The sequence below is a fragment of the Hylobates moloch genome, unplaced genomic scaffold (genome assembly GCF_009828535.3).
Source record: "Hylobates moloch isolate HMO894 unplaced genomic scaffold, HMol_V3 SCAFFOLD_10, whole genome shotgun sequence".
Taxonomy (NCBI): Eukaryota; Metazoa; Chordata; class Mammalia; order Primates; family Hylobatidae; genus Hylobates; species Hylobates moloch.
The window spans coordinates 28,716,586-28,734,948 of NW_026652285.1; the positions used below are offsets into that span (position 1 = coordinate 28,716,586).

At 52.5% G+C, this 18,363-nt stretch overlaps 1 protein-coding gene across 2 annotated transcripts in view; it reads left to right on the forward strand.

Annotated features, from left to right (window-relative positions):
- Positions 1–13,872, forward strand: part of NMT1 (N-myristoyltransferase 1) — a 44,144-nt gene extending 30,272 nt beyond the window's left edge. The window contains exons 5-13 of one of the 2 annotated variants that reach the window (XM_032163898.2): positions 2,221–2,339; positions 4,438–4,529; positions 5,374–5,490; positions 6,623–6,793; positions 7,638–7,746; positions 10,860–11,030; positions 11,621–11,788; positions 12,769–12,906; positions 13,515–13,872. In XM_032163898.2, the coding sequence (XP_032019789.2) occupies positions 2,221–2,339; positions 4,438–4,529; positions 5,374–5,490; positions 6,623–6,793; positions 7,638–7,746; positions 10,860–11,030; positions 11,621–11,788; positions 12,769–12,906; positions 13,515–13,535 (1,106 nt within the window). In that variant the 3' untranslated portion in view covers positions 13,536–13,872. Of the gene's footprint in view, positions 1–2,220; positions 2,340–4,437; positions 4,530–5,373; positions 5,491–6,622; positions 6,794–7,637; positions 7,747–10,859; positions 11,031–11,620; positions 12,743–12,768; positions 12,907–13,514 lie in introns of those variants that run through there. The other variant, XM_032163897.2, reaches the window with a different exon arrangement.
- The last annotated feature ends 4,491 nt before the right edge of the window (positions 13,873–18,363 follow it).

Consider the following 18,363-nt stretch of genomic DNA (forward strand, 5'->3'; position numbering starts at 1 on the left):
CCAGCCTAAATGAGAAGATTTAGCCTTGAGGTTATTTTAGTACAGTAGGGAAGACCATCAGTATTCTTGGCCATGGAAATAATTTAGGGGGAAAAAAAGAAGGTTCTGAAGTGTATAGGAAAAGGTATAAATTCAATACAAGTTGGGAAATTAGCACCTAGATAAGACTAGAGGGTCTGGCCCTCAGCTTTGTAGGCTCAAAAATGTTTTTTTAATATACATAGCTGTCAGCTGGAAGCGGATTGACTTAAACAAATTCACAAGAGCTACTTAATGAATAATCAAATGGTGGGTTTTGGCTGGGCGCCGTGGCTCATGCTATAATCCCAGCATTTTGGGAGGCCAAGGCAGGAGGATCACTTGAGTCTAGGAGCTCGAGACTAGCCTGGGCAACAGTGAGACCTCAACTCTACGAAAAATAAAATTAGCCAGGCGTAGTGGCACATGCTTGTAGTCCCAACCACTCAAGAGGCTGAGATGGGAGGATCGTTTGGGCCTAGGAGGTTGAGGCTGTAGTGAACCAAGGTTACGCCACTGCATTCCAGTCTGGGCAACAGAGCAAGACCCCATCTCACCAGTCATGAGTTTCCTAACTAGGGAAGAAAAATATGACCTCTCTCCTAAGCAAACCTGTTGGGAAGCCTGATTACCAACAGAGCAGGCTGCTTCCCTGCTGTGTGTCCCTGCACTTTCCGGATCCTGACCCACAGCACGTGGATAATGACTCATTTATTTACTATTTCCTCAGAAGATGGTATGTTTCATGAGGACAGGGACTTGGTCCTTTTTCCTGCTGTACACTAGGGGCTGGCATGGTCACTGAGTCACTGGTACATAGTTGGTGCTCAGTAATGTGTCTGATGGAAGAGGGTGAGATGATCAGTGCCAGCGGTGGTGTCGTGTGCTGCAGCCTGATGCAGCCCTTTCCACCACACTTGCCCCACAGATTATCATTCTGGGAAGGTCTAGAGCTTCCTGTTACATGTTAGAATGAAATGTTTGGACTTTGGGAGGCCGAGGCAGGTGGATCACTTGAGGCCAGGGGTTTGAAACCAGCCTGGCCAACATGGTGAAACTCCATCTCTACTAAAAAAAAAAAAAACACCAAAATTAACCGGTGTGATGGCAGACACCTGTAATTCCAGCCACTTGGGAGGCTGAGGCAGGAGAATCGCTTGAACTGGAGAGGTGAAGCTTGCAGTGAGCCAAGATCGCACCACTGTACTCCAACCTGGGTGACAGAATGAGACTCTGTCTCAAAAGAAAAGAAAAAGAAAATATTTGGGATCAGGAGTCTGAAAGTCAGTAAAAGCATGAATTGAGTGTCTAGTCTATACAGAGCCCTTTGCTAGGAACACTGTTACTGGGTTGGTCCCTTTTGAAGACTCCATTTTCCAAAATGCACTAAACATTGCATTCTTCCCAATGTAAACATGAGTGAGCCCGTTGTAGAACTGAAATCATCCCAAGGGCCAGAATTCAGTGGTGAATCTCTCAGCATTTATGAGTCCGATTGAGCTCTGGATAGGAATGAGGGCTGTGTCTTTGGAGCACTCCCCACACGCTCCCACAGAGGAGGGGCCTATCCTGCTCAGGGAGGGGATGTTGTGTCAGGGTGACTTCCCGGCAGCACTGTGTAGAGTTGGTGATTCAGCCCAAAGGCACTTGCAGGACTCTAAACACTGAGGGCCTGAGTTGGCAGTAGCAGTTAACTGGCTCACGCTGCTGAAAGCCAAGGCTGGCAGGGCCACGATTGAGCCTGGCGCCTAGAAGCCATCATCTGGTTCAGAAATGGGCCCAGTACATTGTTGTTGCTGTTGACACAAAAGCAGGCTTGTTGTGACTCCTTACAAACCCATCCAGACTGACGGGCCTGGGCCAGGGCCCTGACAGCACTCTTTACACCAACCAGGAGGCAGGAAGCCAAATTACTAAAGATAAATGTTTGTCATTCAGTGACCCAAGGGAGATTTAAATGGATTTCCAAAACACGAACCACCTTGGATCCCAGTGATTGTCCTGAGGTTTTGCCATGAATTGGCCCTCAGTTAGGGGCTAAGGGTAGCTGGAAAGATGGTTTGCAGTTGCCAAGCACAGAAAGTTCTTCAGATGGAGGGCTCCTAGGGACAGGAGGAATTTGCTCTGGTTGAGTTTTGAGCTGAGCCCTTTACTGCCCCGAGGGGGCAAAGGGTGAGGCTCACAGCTGTGCTCTTCTTTCAGGCGAAGTGGTGAACACCCATGGCCCCGTGGAGCCTGACAAGGACAATATCCGCCAGGAGCCCTACACCCTGCCCCAGGGCTTCACCTGGGATGCTTTGGACCTGGGCGATCGTGGTGTGGTGAGTGGGCCCTCAGAAGGTTACACCTGCGGGTAGGAGCCACTTTCACAGTAAGCCCTGCAGTCTCACCGAGACCACGGCTACTCGAGCCCTAGAGAGCTGAGCCAAGGAGGTCTGAACAAACTCCCGTCTGTAACTTCCTGGGGCATGGCCAAGACTCCACATAAATAGCTCTTAGCTTTTCTGGCAGGTTGAAAGTTAACGTCTATAGCTCCCCAACGTGGATACCTGTTTTTCATTTATTCTTTTTTGTTCATTCATTTATTTCCTTATTTTCTTTCTAGTCTGTCTCCTGACTGGAGCAGCTGGGGCTGCTAAATGAGGCCCTGTCCTCTGCTTTCCACCCCGGCCACCCAGAGCCCCTTGTTTGGACCTGAGGGATTTATTTCCCTTATAAAGGATGATGAAAATGTCGCTGGGCGCGGTGGCTCACGCCTGTAATCCCACCATTTTGGGAGGCCGAGGCAGGCGGATCATGAGGTCAGGAGTTCGAGACCAGTCTGACCAACATAATAAAACCCCATCTCTACTAAAAATACAAAAAATTAGCCAGGTGTGGTGGTGTACGCCTGTATCCCAGCTGCTCGGGAAGCTGAGGCAGGAGAATCTCGTGAACCTGGGAGGAGGATGTTGCAGTGAACTGAGATCGCACCATTGCACTCCAGCCCAGGTGACAGTGCGAGACTCTTTGTCTCAAAAAAAAAAAAAATGTCAACAGAATTTTTTTTTTTTTTTTTTTTTTTGAGACGGAGTCTGGTTCTGTTGCCCAGGCTGGAGTGCAGTGGCGCCATCTTGGCTCACCCCAACCTCCACCTTCCAGGTTCAAGCGATTCTCCTGCCACAGGCTCCCGAGTAGCTGAGATTACAACTATCTGTCACCACGCATGGATAATTTTTGTGTTTTTAGTAGAGATGGGGTTTCACTATGTTGGCCAGTCTGGTCTCGAACTCCTGACCTCGTGATCCACCCGTCTCGGCCTCCCAAAGTGCTGGTATTACAGGCATGAGCCACTGCACCCACCCTTTTTTTTTTTGAGATGGAGTCTTTCTGTCGCTCAGGCTGGAGTGCAATGGCACGATCTTGGCTCACTGCAACCTCCACCTCCTGTGTTCAAGCAATTCTCCTGTCTTAGCCTCCCCAGTGGCTGGGATTACAGGCGTCTGCCACCACGCCCGGCTAATTTTTTTATTTTTTAGTAGAGATGGGGTTTAACCACATTGGCCAGGCTGGTCTTGAACTTCTGACCTCAGGTGATCCGCCCACCTCAGCCTCCCAAAGTGCTGGGATTGCAGGCTTGAGCCACCACACCTGGCCAACAGAATTTTTTAATACCAAAGTTGGGCCAGCAGATGGAGATAGCTGAGAAGGCAGAAAAAGGCCTTTGTGGCTGGGTGTGGTGGCTCACACCTGTAATCCCAACAATTTGGGAGTCTAAGGTGGGAAGATCGCTTGAGCCCAGGAGTTCAAAATCAGTCAGCCTGGTCAATATAGTGAGACTGTCCCGCTACAAAAGAAAAAAATTTAATAATTAGCCGGACATGGTAGTATGCCCCAGTAGTCTCAGCTACCTGGGAGGCTGAAGTAGGAGGATCGCTTGAACCCAAGGAGTTGGAGACTGCAGCGAGCCATGATCACACCAGTGCACTCCAGCCTGGGTAACAGAGTGAGATTCTATCTTGAAAAGAAAGGGAAAAAGGCCTTTGTTTGGGCCAGATGGTAAAAAATCAGACAAGGTGGGAAATAGCAGTGACTCTCCGTGGAGTAATTCCTTGACTAGCTTCGAGAGTCATCCCTCCACAGCACTTCACAGAAGTTGAGACCAGTGGCTCTCCATTGTTGATGGCGCAGAATGATGAAGTGGTTGGTTAGTTAGGTGGCATTCTCGGTCTGCCACTCTACCACGTGATGGCTCCGTTTTCTACTGTAACTAGGGTGTTTGCTCCAAGAGTCCATGCCAGGGGGCAGAAGGATTTGTGAGGCTCCACGTCATTTTTGGTAGTTTGCTTCATCCTTCTGAAAAGCCTAGAGCCCCAGGGTATTGGAGTTGGTCTCCTACCTGGCAGAATACCTCCAAGTAAGCTGCTTATTTCTTTACAGCTAAAAGAACTATACACCCTCCTGAATGAGAACTATGTGGAAGATGATGACAACATGTTCCGATTTGATTATTCCCCAGAGTTTCTTTTGTGGTAAGTTGTAGGGGCTTTCTTGAGGTTCTTGAGGGCAAGCCGTAGAGCAGAACCACCAGAGGGCACCAGAGTTTTCATCCCTGCCAGGGGCCAACCTTTGAATGGCAAATTAGTGTGTCATTTTTGAGTTCCTGCATCTGAAGGAGACTTGCTTTCATTGGCGCTTAGCATTGCAACCTTGTTTAAGACAATTGACTAGGTGAGGGAGACCTTCGTAGAGCTGGTACCTAGGGAAGAGGTATTCATTGTCTGGTGACTTTATATAAGAAAGGAAGGGGCATGAGACCTACTAAGATTGAAAGAAAAGAAGGCACATTTTCTATCTAGTTCCTGAGCATGCTCAATTGTATAGCCTTGCCTGGCTGAGCCATGCACCTGCCAAGGCCAGGTTTAATATCCAGGAAGAGAGAGGCATGGGCCGAAATGGAGAGGGACTACCTGAAAGGGAAGGAAGAATTTGTACCAGAAGGAGGGAGACGGGAGACCAGAGCTCCAGGGTTGCCACAATCAGCTCTCAACCGTGGGACCCACTGGCCTCCGAACCAAAGATGCCAGTCCCTTGGTTCAAGCTGTCAAAATGAACACAGAGAAATTAGATCAGGCATGAAATCCTCAGTATGATAACCTTGGGTTGGATGAGTAACTAGGCCAAGTGGGATGAGCAGCCAGAAATGGTGATGGCTCGATTCTGTGTGTCCAGGAGGGCTTGGCCCTAAAGAGAATTCAGCTGTTAACCCCCAGGGAGGTGGTAGCACCAGGTCCGAACCAAATTGGGCTGCGGAGCCCAAACAGCTTGTCTAGCCTGCCGGCAAGCAGCACAACTACCCCAGCCTCTCTTTTCCAGGGCTCTCCGGCCACCCGGCTGGCTCCCCCAGTGGCACTGCGGGGTTCGAGTGGTCTCAAGTCGGAAATTGGTTGGGTTCATTAGCGCCATCCCAGCAAACATCCATATCTATGACACGTAAGCACCTGCACCTACCCCCACCCCCAACAACACCGCCATCCTGCTTGGTCTGGGAGGGAGGAGAAAAAGGCTGCACAACGTGCCCCATGAAAGGAAGAGGGAAGGTCTCAGGAAGGGAGGATGCCCAGGTGCGGGGACTGCAAGTTCATCCTAGGAACCACCTGTTCTGCTCAGAGTCCCAGCTGGCTCCCTTGTCTGTGGCCCGGGTTGGAAGGAGCCCACCCTGAGGCCTGGTGTGCCTGCTCAGCAGAGGCTTGTTTTTGTTTTTGCTTATTATTTTTTAAATTTTATAGAGGCAAGGTCTTGCTGTGTTGCCCACGCTGGTCTCAAACTCCTGAGCTCAAGTGATCCACTCACTTCTGCCTCCCAAGAGTGTTGGGATTATAGGCGTGAGCCACTGTGCCTGGCCAGAGGCCTTTTTTAGTCTCACTCTGTTGCCCAGGCTGGAGTGCAGTGGTGTGATCTTGGTTCACTGCAAGCTCCACCTCCAGGGTTCAAATGATTCTCCTGCCTCAGCCTCCCAAGTAGCTGGGATTACAGGCACACGCCACCACACCCGCTAATCAGAGGCTCATTTTTGAACGCTGTACCAGTCACACATGGAAGCACTTGAACAGCAGCAGAAATGGGCCAGAGCCAGTGTGACCCAGATTCAGATAGTCCTTGGGGCCTGTGATCTCTGCTCTTCATTTTCCCTGGAAGTGTTCAAACTATCTGCCTGCCACAGTCTTCAGGGCTTATCAGCTGTGTTCTTGAGGGAATCAGAATGCTTGAAACCCTAGAATTGCCTTGACCTGCCCCGTGGGTTCCCTGTGCTGCTTCCCTGCATGCTGAAGGTGGGATTCCCCAGTCGACTCCTAGGGACTCATCAGGGAGATGCTGGTGGTACCTTCGAATAAAGGCGTTTGCTTGAGTCCCACCTTCCTTTGGAAATAGATTCTGTTGAAGTGAGGCAGGCTCCTGGCCTGGTGGAGTGTGGTGGGGAGTCCCAGTACTGAGTGCAGGTGGCAGCTAAAAGTACACCTGTGCTGCAGACCTGGTCCTTCTAGATGTGGCTGCACGTACTTGATGGGATCACCATTCCCTTCCCTGTTAAAAACCTTGTCACCTGGATTTTTCCCCCTCTTAGAGAGAAGAAGATGGTAGAGATCAACTTCCTGTGTGTCCACAAGAAGTTGCGTTCCAAGAGGGTAGCTCCAGTCCTGATCCGAGAGATCACCAGGCGGGTTCACCTGGAGGGCATCTTCCAAGCAGTTTACACTGCCGGGGTGGTACTACCAAAGCCCGTTGGCACCTGCAGGTAAAACTGTCTTCCTGTAAGTCCCCAAAAATACGGGTGTCTGCACTGTAGTTGAGGAGCATGTGCCACTGTGAGTCACAGCTCTGCCCTTAGCATCCCACCTCTGGAGTATCTGGTAAGGCGGGCACTTGGTGCCTGCAGAAGCCAGATGGGGAGCATGGAGAGGGTGGGAGGGTTGTAGGGATGGCAGACTGGCAAGTCCCTGCCTTGTCAGGAGGGCTCTTGGTGTCTGCTGGCTGCTGCCATTTGGAGATAGTGGGGGGCGGTACTGGTGGTTTGTTTTTGTTTTTAGGGATGAGCCCAAATCTGGATTTTTATGGGAAATGTCCTGAAGTTTTAAATGGTTGGCTCAAATTGTTTTGAATATTGTGTGCACCAAATAGAGCAAGTCAGCTATGTGATCTAAGGGCAGCCTCTGCCTTAGAAAGTTGTTTAAAACAATTGAATAATCTCTCCCTAGAGAACTTTAAAAGTAAAAACACCAGGTGTGAAAGCAAAAGAGGAGGAGGGAGGAGGGTGAGTGCCTCTGCCATCATCTTCTGGGCTTGACTACAGTCCTTTTCCGTTGACTTGAGTGAGGATTGCTCTCCCCAGACAACCGCTGTAGCAAAGGAATAGTTTTTGAAATTGAGCAAGAAAAATAGGGAGAAAGAAAATCCGGGAGGAGCTTTGGCAGCACTCACTAGGGGAAGGGGGAGGCTGGAGAGCAGGGTGACAACACTGACTCTGGAGGCACCTGATGTGTCTCTCACGCCACCTGCTGGCCAGCTGGGGTCTCCCTGCCATTGTCCTTGTAATAGGGATTGGCCAGAACCCTGAGGACAGGACATTTGTGTCCCCACAGGTATTGGCATCGGTCCCTAAACCCACGGAAGCTGATTGAAGTGAAGTTCTCCCACCTGAGCAGAAATATGACCATGCAGCGCACCATGAAGCTCTACCGACTGCCAGAGGCCAGTGGTGCCCCGGGTGGTGGGCAGGGGGCAGAGAGAGGGCAAGGAGAGCCTGGCTATCAGCAGGAGAGAAGGGCTCTGGGTGGAGAGGGAGCTTTCTCCTACCGGAAAAGTGAACTAGCCCATAGTCTTCAGATTTCCTGGACTTTCTATTTCTGTTATCTGAAGCAGGATTTTATTTTAGTTTAACTTTCTCAGTTCCTCTGAGTCTGTGCCTGGACTAGCTTCTCTGCCATCTGTTGAAAGGCTCAGAGAACACCTATTCTCTGTAATTTTAGCCTAAGTAAAGCATAAATAGAATGATGAATCCACTTAGTGAACCTTCATACATATGGCAGCGCGTTCCAAAGCCCAGTGCAGATGCACTAGAGGGTCTGTGACGCCCCTCTGCTGGGTCAGGTAAAGGGTGACCTGAGCTTGTGAGGGAAGCCCCGATTTCTTTTTTTTTTTTTTTTTTTTTTTTTTTTTTTTTTTTTTTTTTTTGAGACGGAGTCTCGCTCTGTCGCCCAGGCTGGAGCGCAGTGGCGCGATCTCGGCTCACTGCAAGCTCCGCCTTCCGGGTTCACGCCATTCTCCTGCCTCAGCCTCTCCGAGTAGCTGGGACTACAGGCGCCCGCCACCACGCCCGGCTAATTTTTTTGTATTTTTAGTAGAGACGGGGTTTCACCGTGGTCTCAATCTCCCCTCGTGATCCGCCTGCTTCGGCCTCCCAAAGTGCTGGGATTACAAGCGTGAGCCACCGCGCCCGGCCGGAAGCCCCGATTTCTAATCCCAATTTCCCCACCCGGATTTGGCTGAAGGACTGGGCAACCTTAAAGCGAGCTGCTTTTCTGTTCTGGGTCTCAGTTTTCCTAGTTTCCCAAAGAAACAAATGCTCCAACTGTGGCTGGCTTCAGGTAGGGATTCTTTTTTTTTTTTTTTGAGACAGGATCTCATTCTGTTGCCCAGGCTGGAGTGCAGTGGCACAGTCACAGCTCACTGCAGCCTCGACCTCCCAGACTCAAGTGATTCTCCCACCTCAGCCTCCCAAGTAGCTGGGACTACAGGCATGTGCGGCCATGCCCGGCCAATTTTTGTTTTTATAGAAACGGGGTTTTGCTGCCAGGCACAGTGGCTCGCACCTGTAATCTCAGCACTTTGGGAGGCCGAGGCGGGCGGATCACGAGGTCAGGAGATCGAGACCATCCTGGCTAACATGGTGAAACCCCGTCTCTACTAAAATTAGCTGGGCATGGTGGTGGGCGCTTGTAGTCCCAGCTACTTGGGAGGCTGAGGCAGGAGAATGGCGTGAACCTGGGAGGCGGAGCTTGCAGTGAGCTGAGATTGCGCCACTGCACTCCAGCCTAGGCGACAGAGCGAGACTCCATCTCAAAAAAAAAAAGAAACAGGATTTTGCCATGTTGCCCAGGCTCGTCTGAATTCCTGGGCTCAAGTGATCCACACACCTCAGCCCCTCAAAATGCTGGGATTATAGGTGTGAACCACCGCGCCCATCCCAGTAGGGATTCTTAAAATCCCTTCTCAGGCCTGGCGGTGGCTCACGCCTGTAATCCCAGCACTTTGGCAGGCCTAGGCGGGCGGATCACAAGGTCAAGAGACTGAGACCATCTTGCCAACACGGTGAAACCTCGTCTACTAAAAACACACAAACTAGCTGGGCGTGGTACGTGCCTGTAATCCCAGCTAGTTGGGAAGCTGAGGCAGGAGAATCGCTTGAACCTGGGAGGCAGAGGTTGCAGTGAGCCGAGATCGCGCCATTGGACTCCAGCCTGGCGACAGAGCAAGACTCCATCTCAAAAAAAAAAAAAAGGAAAGAAAAAATCTCTTCTCTTTCCTCGGAGTGCTTCCTGTTGGCCATCAGTCCACACAGTTACTGCGTTCCCGCTGACATGAGGCTGCCTGCCTGGACTCCTCAGCCTCTAAACAGGATTGATCACTCTAAAATCAGGCTAATCCACCAAGTGATTGGGGTCATTAGTGTCCCATCTTGAGAGACTGCTGCAGTACCGTTAGACACTGCCAAAAGCACAGGCTTGGGGGACTGTGGTATGTGTCTTCTCCCTTCTGTTCTCATGACAGATCTGCCCTGCATTCTAGACCGGTGGGCAGGCAGGCAGAGAGCATTCTTACAGTGCTGCAGCAGCCAGAAGAATGTCTCACCCATGTCTGGGTGGAAACCCCTGCATGGCTGTTTGCAGTCCAGGATTTGAGGTATCATTGTGGGAGCTGCCATGTAGAATGAGGTCATTGAGCATTCCCCTAGAGAGACGAGGATTTAGCAAGGAATTTTAGAGGCTGGAGGGTCTAGAACTGAAGTTTTAAAAGCAATTCCTGCACTGGGAAGCATTGTGTCAGGCACTGACTGAGGCCTGTAAACTGTGACACCACCTTGTTTGCAGATTGCCCCAAGCCCACCTTTGTGTATCTGAGCCTCTGGGGATGTTCTACCAGCCCCGGTATTTGCTCCACAGGATCACATGGTTTCATTCCACTGAAGCATTTTTCTAGCAAAAAGCAGCTGCCGGGTGGGACGCTGACTGGGGATAAAATCCTGGGAGTATGCTGCTTTTCTTCTGAATTTAACCCGCAGCCGTGTCTCTCTGGGAAGTAATGGTGTAATGGTGTCTGGGTGGGCAGACCCTGGCTGGGCCCTGGGGTCTGTCTGTGAAGTGCTCTAAGTCTAGCAGAGAAAGAGCAGTGAGTGTGGGATGGCATCAGTCACAGTTCAGTGAGAAGCCTGTGAGGACTGCTGGGCTGCGCGGGCAGAAGGCACAGCTAGAAAGGCCAACCTGGCCCAAGGGTAGAAAGTCTTGTGCTCTGGGGTGGGGAGTTTGAAACACGGGTGGAGCATGAAGGGTTGTGTTTTCTTAGGGAGTTAGCCTGGGGCCCTGTGGATGCTTGATTGATGTAGCAGCCTGAGTCCGCCTGGACTAGGAGGGAAAGGGCCAGAAGACATGGAAGAGGCAGGCCCTGTGCCAGAGGAGATATGCATGGGGGTGCAGGGAGCCGCCGAATGACCAGGGATTCTCTCTTGAGGGCCTGATCTATCCTTGCCATGGATAGATCCAGGGTGACCAGCTCATCTCACTCCATCTCTTCTGTCTTGCTTCCAGACTCCCAAGACAGCTGGGCTGCGACCGATGGAAACAAAGGACATTCCAGTAGTGCACCAGCTCCTCAGCAGGTACTTGAAGCAATTTCACCTTACGCCCGTCATGAGCCAGGAGGAGGTGGAGCACTGGTTTTACCCCCAGGAGAATATCATCGACACTTTCGTGGTGGAGGTGAGTCGGGGAGTGGTGTTCCAGGCCTCTAACGCGTTCCCAGAGAGGCACCCCCCTGAGTGGCCGGGTTCCCAGGGCTCGAGTGTTGGCACCCTAGACTTCCTTGACCGTCTGTGTTTGGTTCTCCCTAAAAACAGGGAGTTGGTGCTTGAATTTGCTGAAAAGATACCTCTGGATCTGGCTTGAGCCCTTCTCCCCCTCTGCCCCACTTTGATAACACAAAATAGAGAGAACTGAGCCCCGCTTAATCCTTCAGGAAAGCCTGCAATTCCCTGCCTGTCCCAGCTTAACCCAGTGCTGACCAGACATAGGAGACACAGTCTGGGGGGATGTGAGCTGCAAGAAGAGGTCCCTGGCGGTGCCCATGCTGGGAAAGAGGTCTGGCAGGTTCAGCCCACGATCACAGCTCTGTCCTCAAGTGCCCTGAGCCAATGTCCCTCCTCCTCCCCACGTGTCCTGTTGCAGTTTCCACCCGTTTATCTAGAGGGGCAGAGCTGCCTGAAGGCGGAGTGAGAGAAAACATTTCGTTCGCGGGCCGCAGTGCCACTGTGCATGCTTGACACTGCCTCTTTTTATTGCCTTCCCTTCAGAACGCAAACGGAGAGGTAACAGATTTCCTGAGCTTTTATACGCTGCCCTCCACCATCATGAACCATCCAACCCACAAGAGTCTCAAAGCTGCTTATTCTTTCTACAATGTTCACACCCAGACCCCTCTTCTAGACCTCATGAGTGACGCCCTTGTCCTCGCCAAAATGGTGAGGAGCAGACCAGGGGGTCTCTGGGGATGTGCGGGGAAGGGGCAGTGGAGCCATGGTGAGCACAGCTCCCGGGACACAGCCTCCCATGGGCTGGAGTCTCTGAGTCCTCCTCACCTCCTGTTCTGCTTAGGTAGGGTTCCCACAGTTTTTAGCCAGAAACTCAAAACTCGGAGGGAGCAAGGAGCATCCGAAGTAAAGGCATTGAACTCCTCCTGATTCATTTCAGTGAGTTTCGTTCTCACAGGAGGCACCACCAAGGAGCCTGAATAGCCAGGCCTTCCCTGGGAGGACAGGGGTTCTCCTCACAGCTTTCCCAGCGTGGGAAAGGGGTGATTGCTGTCAGTCGTGGTGAGTCATTGGAGTGTCCAACTGCCAGCAGCGGGTGGCGAGCCCGTCCATCAATGCTTTGCTGTGGGTTCTGGTGACCTGTGCCCAGCCCAGCCTGCTATGGGCAATCTGGTCCCTGCCCTGTGAGAGCTTCTGCTCCAGTTGGTGAGGTTTAGGAAGCATCTTCATAGTCTCCAAGCGACACAGCAGGTGTCATACAACGTGAGGTGCACTGAGGGCCTGAGAGTTGGGGCATCCATGGAGTAAGGAAGCAACACAAACCCCACGCAGCTGACCAGAGCCAGCTTCTCAGAGGAAGGGGCTCAGGGTTTGGACTCCAGAGAGGACTGTGGAAATTACTAGAGTTTCAGGGAGGCATAACCAGGAATAGCAAGAGCCCCGGCCTGGACACTGAGTACATATGTGTACACTCAGAGGGACACTGGGCAGAGGCCAGGCTGGAGGGGGCACTCAGAGTGTCCTGAGAACCACCCGGAGAGCGGGGATTAACGTGGAAGCAGCAGAGCTTCTGAGGGAACCTTGTTCTTGTGGCTGCCCACAGGACAGCTTTGAAATGGCAGCAAAGGGATAGGAAGGAGGCTATCCCCACCTGTCCTCACCTGCTCTTGTTTCTCCCTGCTGCTTTGCAGAAAGGGTTTGATGTGTTCAATGCACTGGATCTCATGGAGAACAAAACCTTCCTGGAGAAGCTTAAGTTTGGCATAGGGGACGGCAACCTGCAGTATTACCTTTACAATTGGAAATGCCCCAGCATGGGGGCAGAGAAGGTAGGCGACGCACAGCCAGAGTCCAGGCCACCCGGCCCAGGGAGTCCATGTCTCCAGCAGAAACCGGGCCATGGGTTGGGGAGACAGCCGCAGTCTGGGTCCTTGTTACCTCGAGTTGAACCTTTGAAAGTGCCCTCCCTCTGCTGGCCAGACCAGCAACTGGTCAGCAACTGGTGTGAGGATGGCACGGGACAGAGCCACACAGGAGCACAAGGTCATCTCCAGTGAGGCCTTCCCACTTGAGGGAACCGTGGAAGTTGAGTTGCCCATGGTTTGCCAGGAGGGTAGGGCTGGGGGAACTCTGAGGAGGTTTCCTCTCCCGAGCTGCTGCCCTCTTCTGGCATGACACTTTCTTAGCCCTTCCTCCCCCAGTGCCACAGGGGACATGGGGGTGAGCTGGAGCGTGGGCCAGTTTTCCCTGGGAGGTCTGATGGACGTGTGAACCCTGGTGTGGAGATTGAGTGTGGGGCCGGCTGGGTGTGAGTCTGCTCCCACAGCACAGGCGGTGGACCCGGGCCCAGTCACTCGGAACTTCGGGGATAGGGGGTGTGGGAGAGTCTTTGGGCCACTGTGGACTCAGCTCTGCCTCTCCCTGTTGGCTCTCCTAGGTTGGACTGGTGCTACAATAACCAGTCACCAGTACAATTCTGGATAAAGCCACTGAAAATTCGAACCAGGAAATGGAACCCCACCACTGTTGGTCCAATTTTCACACACGTGAGAATCCCTGGCAAAGGGAGCAGAACTGAACCGGCTTTACCAAACCGCCAGCGAACTTGACAATGGTATTGCGATGGCGTGGGCTGCGTGACCTCACCTCCGGTCGTGTCTCTGGTCTCCGTGTTTTCCAGTTAATTACATCCTCATGCAGCCATGATCAAGGGAATGTAACTGCTGAAAACTAGCTCGTGATTGGCATATAATGGAGTTAACGGGTGAATAATAAAAGTATATATATATATTATATATATATAAATATTTTAAATATCTTTCATGTTCCAAATGTACAAGGATGTTTGGTCTTTAATGAAAAGCTGAATCCAGATCATTCCTCAGAATAAGGACCCGAGGACAGTGGCAGACAGACACGTTGGCACAGTTCATGGTTTCCTCCAGAGGAGACATTGGCTTATCTTGGGGAAAAAGAGGATCTGGAGAACTTCATCCAGCTCCCCTTCTGAATCAGCTGGGATGACTGGCTTTGAGCAGGAAGGGAAGATGGAACAGGCTCAGATCTCACGGGATGGCACATGGAGCTCTGGGCTGGGGCTGACCCTGGGCAGGGACTTTCCTGCAGGGCCAGACCTGCCTGCATTCTGAGACACAGCAATGGGACGGTCCGCAGAAGCAGACCTCATTGATTGAGTCCCTTCTTCCATCCCCTTGGCCTGCTCCCTGTAGGAAGTCATACTGCCAACTGATTTAAAAGGGCTCCTTAGCCAGTTATTGCCAACCTTATAGGGATGAGTCCCCTGTGAGATTTTGTTTTTCCACTGCCTGGGATGACGCAGTTTGAAGAGGCCATTGGACCTCCTTGTAGCATCAGGGACCTTTGGAGACCATATCAGTGTAAGCCCTGCTTAGCTCATCTTAGAGCAAAGAGCCAGCACTCTGATGTCCCCGGGGTGACTAGGCAGGAGTGGCGTGGGGCCAATACCCAGACACCTTCAGCCACCAGCCCCTGGCCTGTGCCTTCCAACCCATTAGCCATTTCTTGTTTTGCCCCTTTCCAAGATACAGCCTGCAAGTGGTAGCAAGAAGTGATTAGAGGCAGATCTGGACTTGGCAACAGAAGTGGTTTCCCATCTCCATTGTCTGAGTCTGATTTTCGCTGATGCTGTTTTGTGGATTTTTGTGGTAGTGATGGTTGTCAGTGCTGCCAGTTTCCCAAAACGTAATGAAGCCTCTGGTCACATGGCTGTCGATGTAGGCATTCTGGAGTGGTGTTCAGCCAAGTGACCGGGCAAAATTGGGCTGTGGAATTGTCAGGAACTCCCTTCCAGGCTTGGATGTAATTTTTGCTCTAGAGAAGCAAGTGGTGGGGAGGAGGTAGCATGACATGTGGCGTGCGGGGTTTCCTTGCTGCCGTCACCTCTCCGCTCATACAGGAGTGAAGCCTTAGCCAGGAGGCCAGGCTCAGCCCTGTGCCACTCACCGAAGCCACTCTCTGCAGGCCAGCAGGGGCTTGTTGCAGGCTGTGGGTTTTGGTGTGGTTTGTTGGAGGCTAATTCTGCAGAGTTTCCAAAACCAGAAGACATCGTATGCTTGGGATGGGGGCCGTGCCACTCGTGGGAATGCTGCCCGCTCTGCAGACTGCTGCTAGAGCCAGCAACTCCACTAAGGTGGATTTTCATCAGAGGCCTGCAGGGGCCTCCCTTTTCCCGTTGTTCCTGTGCTGCAAATTGCAGGCCCCAGCAATCGTGACTGACGTTTGACTCCTTGACTCCAAGAAACCGAGACCAAAGAAGCTGCTGTTCTTAGCAAGATGTGCACTGCATTCCACAGGTGGGAGGAGTTGGAGAGGCAGGGGCTTGCTTTGCAGCCCCACAGACAACAGTTGCACAGTGCCTCAAGCCCCAGAGTGGCTCACCCTGTCCAGACCTTTGAGGATATCAAAGAACAAAGTGCCCAAGTCTTTCCTACCTTGGGGGAACCTGGAACTTGGAAAGGCTCCCTGTCCTAGTCTTGATCTGTTCTGGGCCAGGTCCCAGCTTGAGCTGCCTCTGAGATTTGGGCTGTGCGGATCTCTGGAGTGAGCTCTGTTTCGGTTGACCCAGGTCATGGAATGGAAACGGTGAGGCCCCAGTGGCTGTTCTGGAAGAAACAGATCTCCTGGCAAAGGCCCCAGCATCTCCCTCACTGAAACCGGGTGCCTGCCTCCTCGGACTCTGCTTTATCTCGCAGTGAGAACCCTGCCCAGGTGTGCAGGGTTTGGCTTGGGGGCTGCTTGCTGCTCGTCTGATTTTTGTTCCAGTAGTCCCTGTGTTCTTCATTCAACCCCTTCTGGGACTTCAGGTCAGAGAGCTCAGAGAGCACCAGCCCGGGGGTCAGGGCCTCCCCACAGGAGCCCTGCAGTGTGGTGGCGCCATGGCTGGCTCAAACCAAGCAAAGGAAGGACCCCGAGGCCTTCACGCTAACCCTCCTCGAGCAACCACTGTTGGAAGGCCTCCCTGGGCCTGGCCCCCACCCGCTGCCACCCAGTCCTCCCAGCTGCCATGTTTCAAAGACGACCTTTACCTCCTGCCTTTGGATTGACTCTGCATTTGACCACGGACTCCAGTCTGTGTGTAGGGAGAGAGCTGAGTAGGAGGCCTCCACTCCGGATCAAGGCCTGTATAGGGCTCGTTTCCCCACACATGCCTATTTCTGAAGAGGCTTCTTATTTGAAGGCCAGCCCACACCCAGCTACTTTAACACCAGGTTTATGGAAAATGTCAGGCCTTCCCCACAACTCCCGTCTAACTGCCGTCGCCCCCCTACTTGCTGGCTCTCAGAAGCCTAGGGGAGTCCCTGTGGTCCTGAATTCTTTCCCCAAAGATGACCAGCATTTAACCAACCTAAGGGCCCAAAGGCCTTGGACAGCTGCATGAAGCTGCGCTCTAGGAGAGGGAGGGGAACCAGATGTTAGGGGAGGGAGCAGGAGTGTCCCTCCCGTCAGTGCCTACCCACCTGTGAGGCAGCCTTCTGACGGCCTGGCCCACCTTCCCCAGAACCAGGGGAGGCCTGAGGCTTGTTTTGCTCTGCTGCAAATGAAGGCAGGCCCGGAAGCCGACTGCACCTAGGGAGGCTGTTTAGGACAATTTCATTCCATTAAATTAAAAAATACTGACTGGCTGGCAGGCAGGTGCCACGTCTGGGAACAGGGACGGGGGAGCTTCACCTTTTTGTCTTGGCTTTTCTTTGGGCTATGGGGGGGCATCCATTTCCAGGGTCAGGGAGGAAATACCAAATGCATTGTTGTTCTGCTCAATACATCTCACTTGTTTCTAATAAAGAAAGCAGCTGAACAAGACCTTCTGTCCTGGTATTCCTGGTCAGCAGGTGGCAGTGGAAGAAATGGAGTGCTGGGGCCTAAGCTGGAGCCAGGACGACAGGGCTCGGCCACAAAGGCCCTCAAGCCCACAGCACCAGGCCAGCTTCCAAAGGCCTTCCTTTAAGGCTGCCCTTCTTCCAGGGCAAACTTGGTGTTGTCAGACCCTTCCCACCTGCCAGAGACATGCTGCTATTGACCCAGGTTTACTCCAAGTTAGAGCAGCAGCTGGGCTCTCAGCCAGCACCTGAGCACCTCAGCACAGGAGCCGGCCCAGGCTTCCCTAGCTGGGCACCGAGCAGCCCCCTTGGTCCAGGTCAGCAGTGGCTCTTCTGGTGGAGGTGCAGGCCCCGTGCCTTTCCACTGTGCCCAGGTGCCACGTCTCTCCTTCTGCACCACTGGCCGGGTGGTTCTTTGAGTCACTAGGGGTGCATTTTAACATGGCAAGTTGCTGGGCCCCAGTAGCTGTGTTAAGACTTCCCATTTCGCCTGTTCTCATCCTCTGGAACTTACCCATTCCCTGACCCCCTGATCCTTTCAGGTCCATAGCTGGTGCCTCCAAGCCCTTTTCCAGGGAAGCTGAGAGGACACAGGACCTGCCTGACCCCTCTAAAGCCCCCCAACCTTCCTGTCCCAAACCAAGTCACTCAGGCTCCTATGGCCCATGCCTTTTTTCCTGCCCTTAGCTTTGGGCTGAGAGAACACAGCCCTATGTGTTGTTTCTACCCATGGGCCTCCGGGGTAAAAGGCTGTGATTTCAGGCTGGGCACAGTGGCTCACGCCTGTAATCCCAGCACTTTGGGAGGCTAAGGCGGGTGGATCACGAGGTCAGGAGATCGAGACCATCCTGGCTAACACGGTGAAACCCCGTCTCTACTAAAAATATAAAAAATTAGCTGGGCATGGTGGTGGGCGCCTGTAGTCCCAGCTACTTGGGAGGCTGAGGCAGGAGAATGGCGTGAACCCGGGAGGCGGAGCTTGCAGTGAGCCAAGGTCTTGCCACTGCACTCCAGCCTAGGCGACAGAGGGAGACTCCGTCTCAAAAAAAAAACCTGTGATTTCTCCCTTGCTTCCGCTTCCCAGTTCACTTCCTTAAAGACTCTTGCCCTTTTGGCTGGGTGCAGTGGCTCACGCCTGTAATCCCAGCACTTTGGGAGGCCAAGGCGGGTGGATCACCTGAGGTCAGGAGTTCGAGACCAGCCTGGCCAACATGGTGAAACCCCGTCTCTACTAAAAATACAAAAATTAGCTGGGTGTGGTGGCAGGCGCCTGTAATCCCAGCTACTCCAGAGGCTGAGGCAAGAGAATCGCTTGAACCCGGGAGGCAGAGGTTGCAGTGAGTCGAGATCACGCCATTGCACTCCATCCTGGGGGACGAGCAAGACTTTGTCTCAAATAAAAAAAAAGACTCTTGCCCTTTCAAGGCA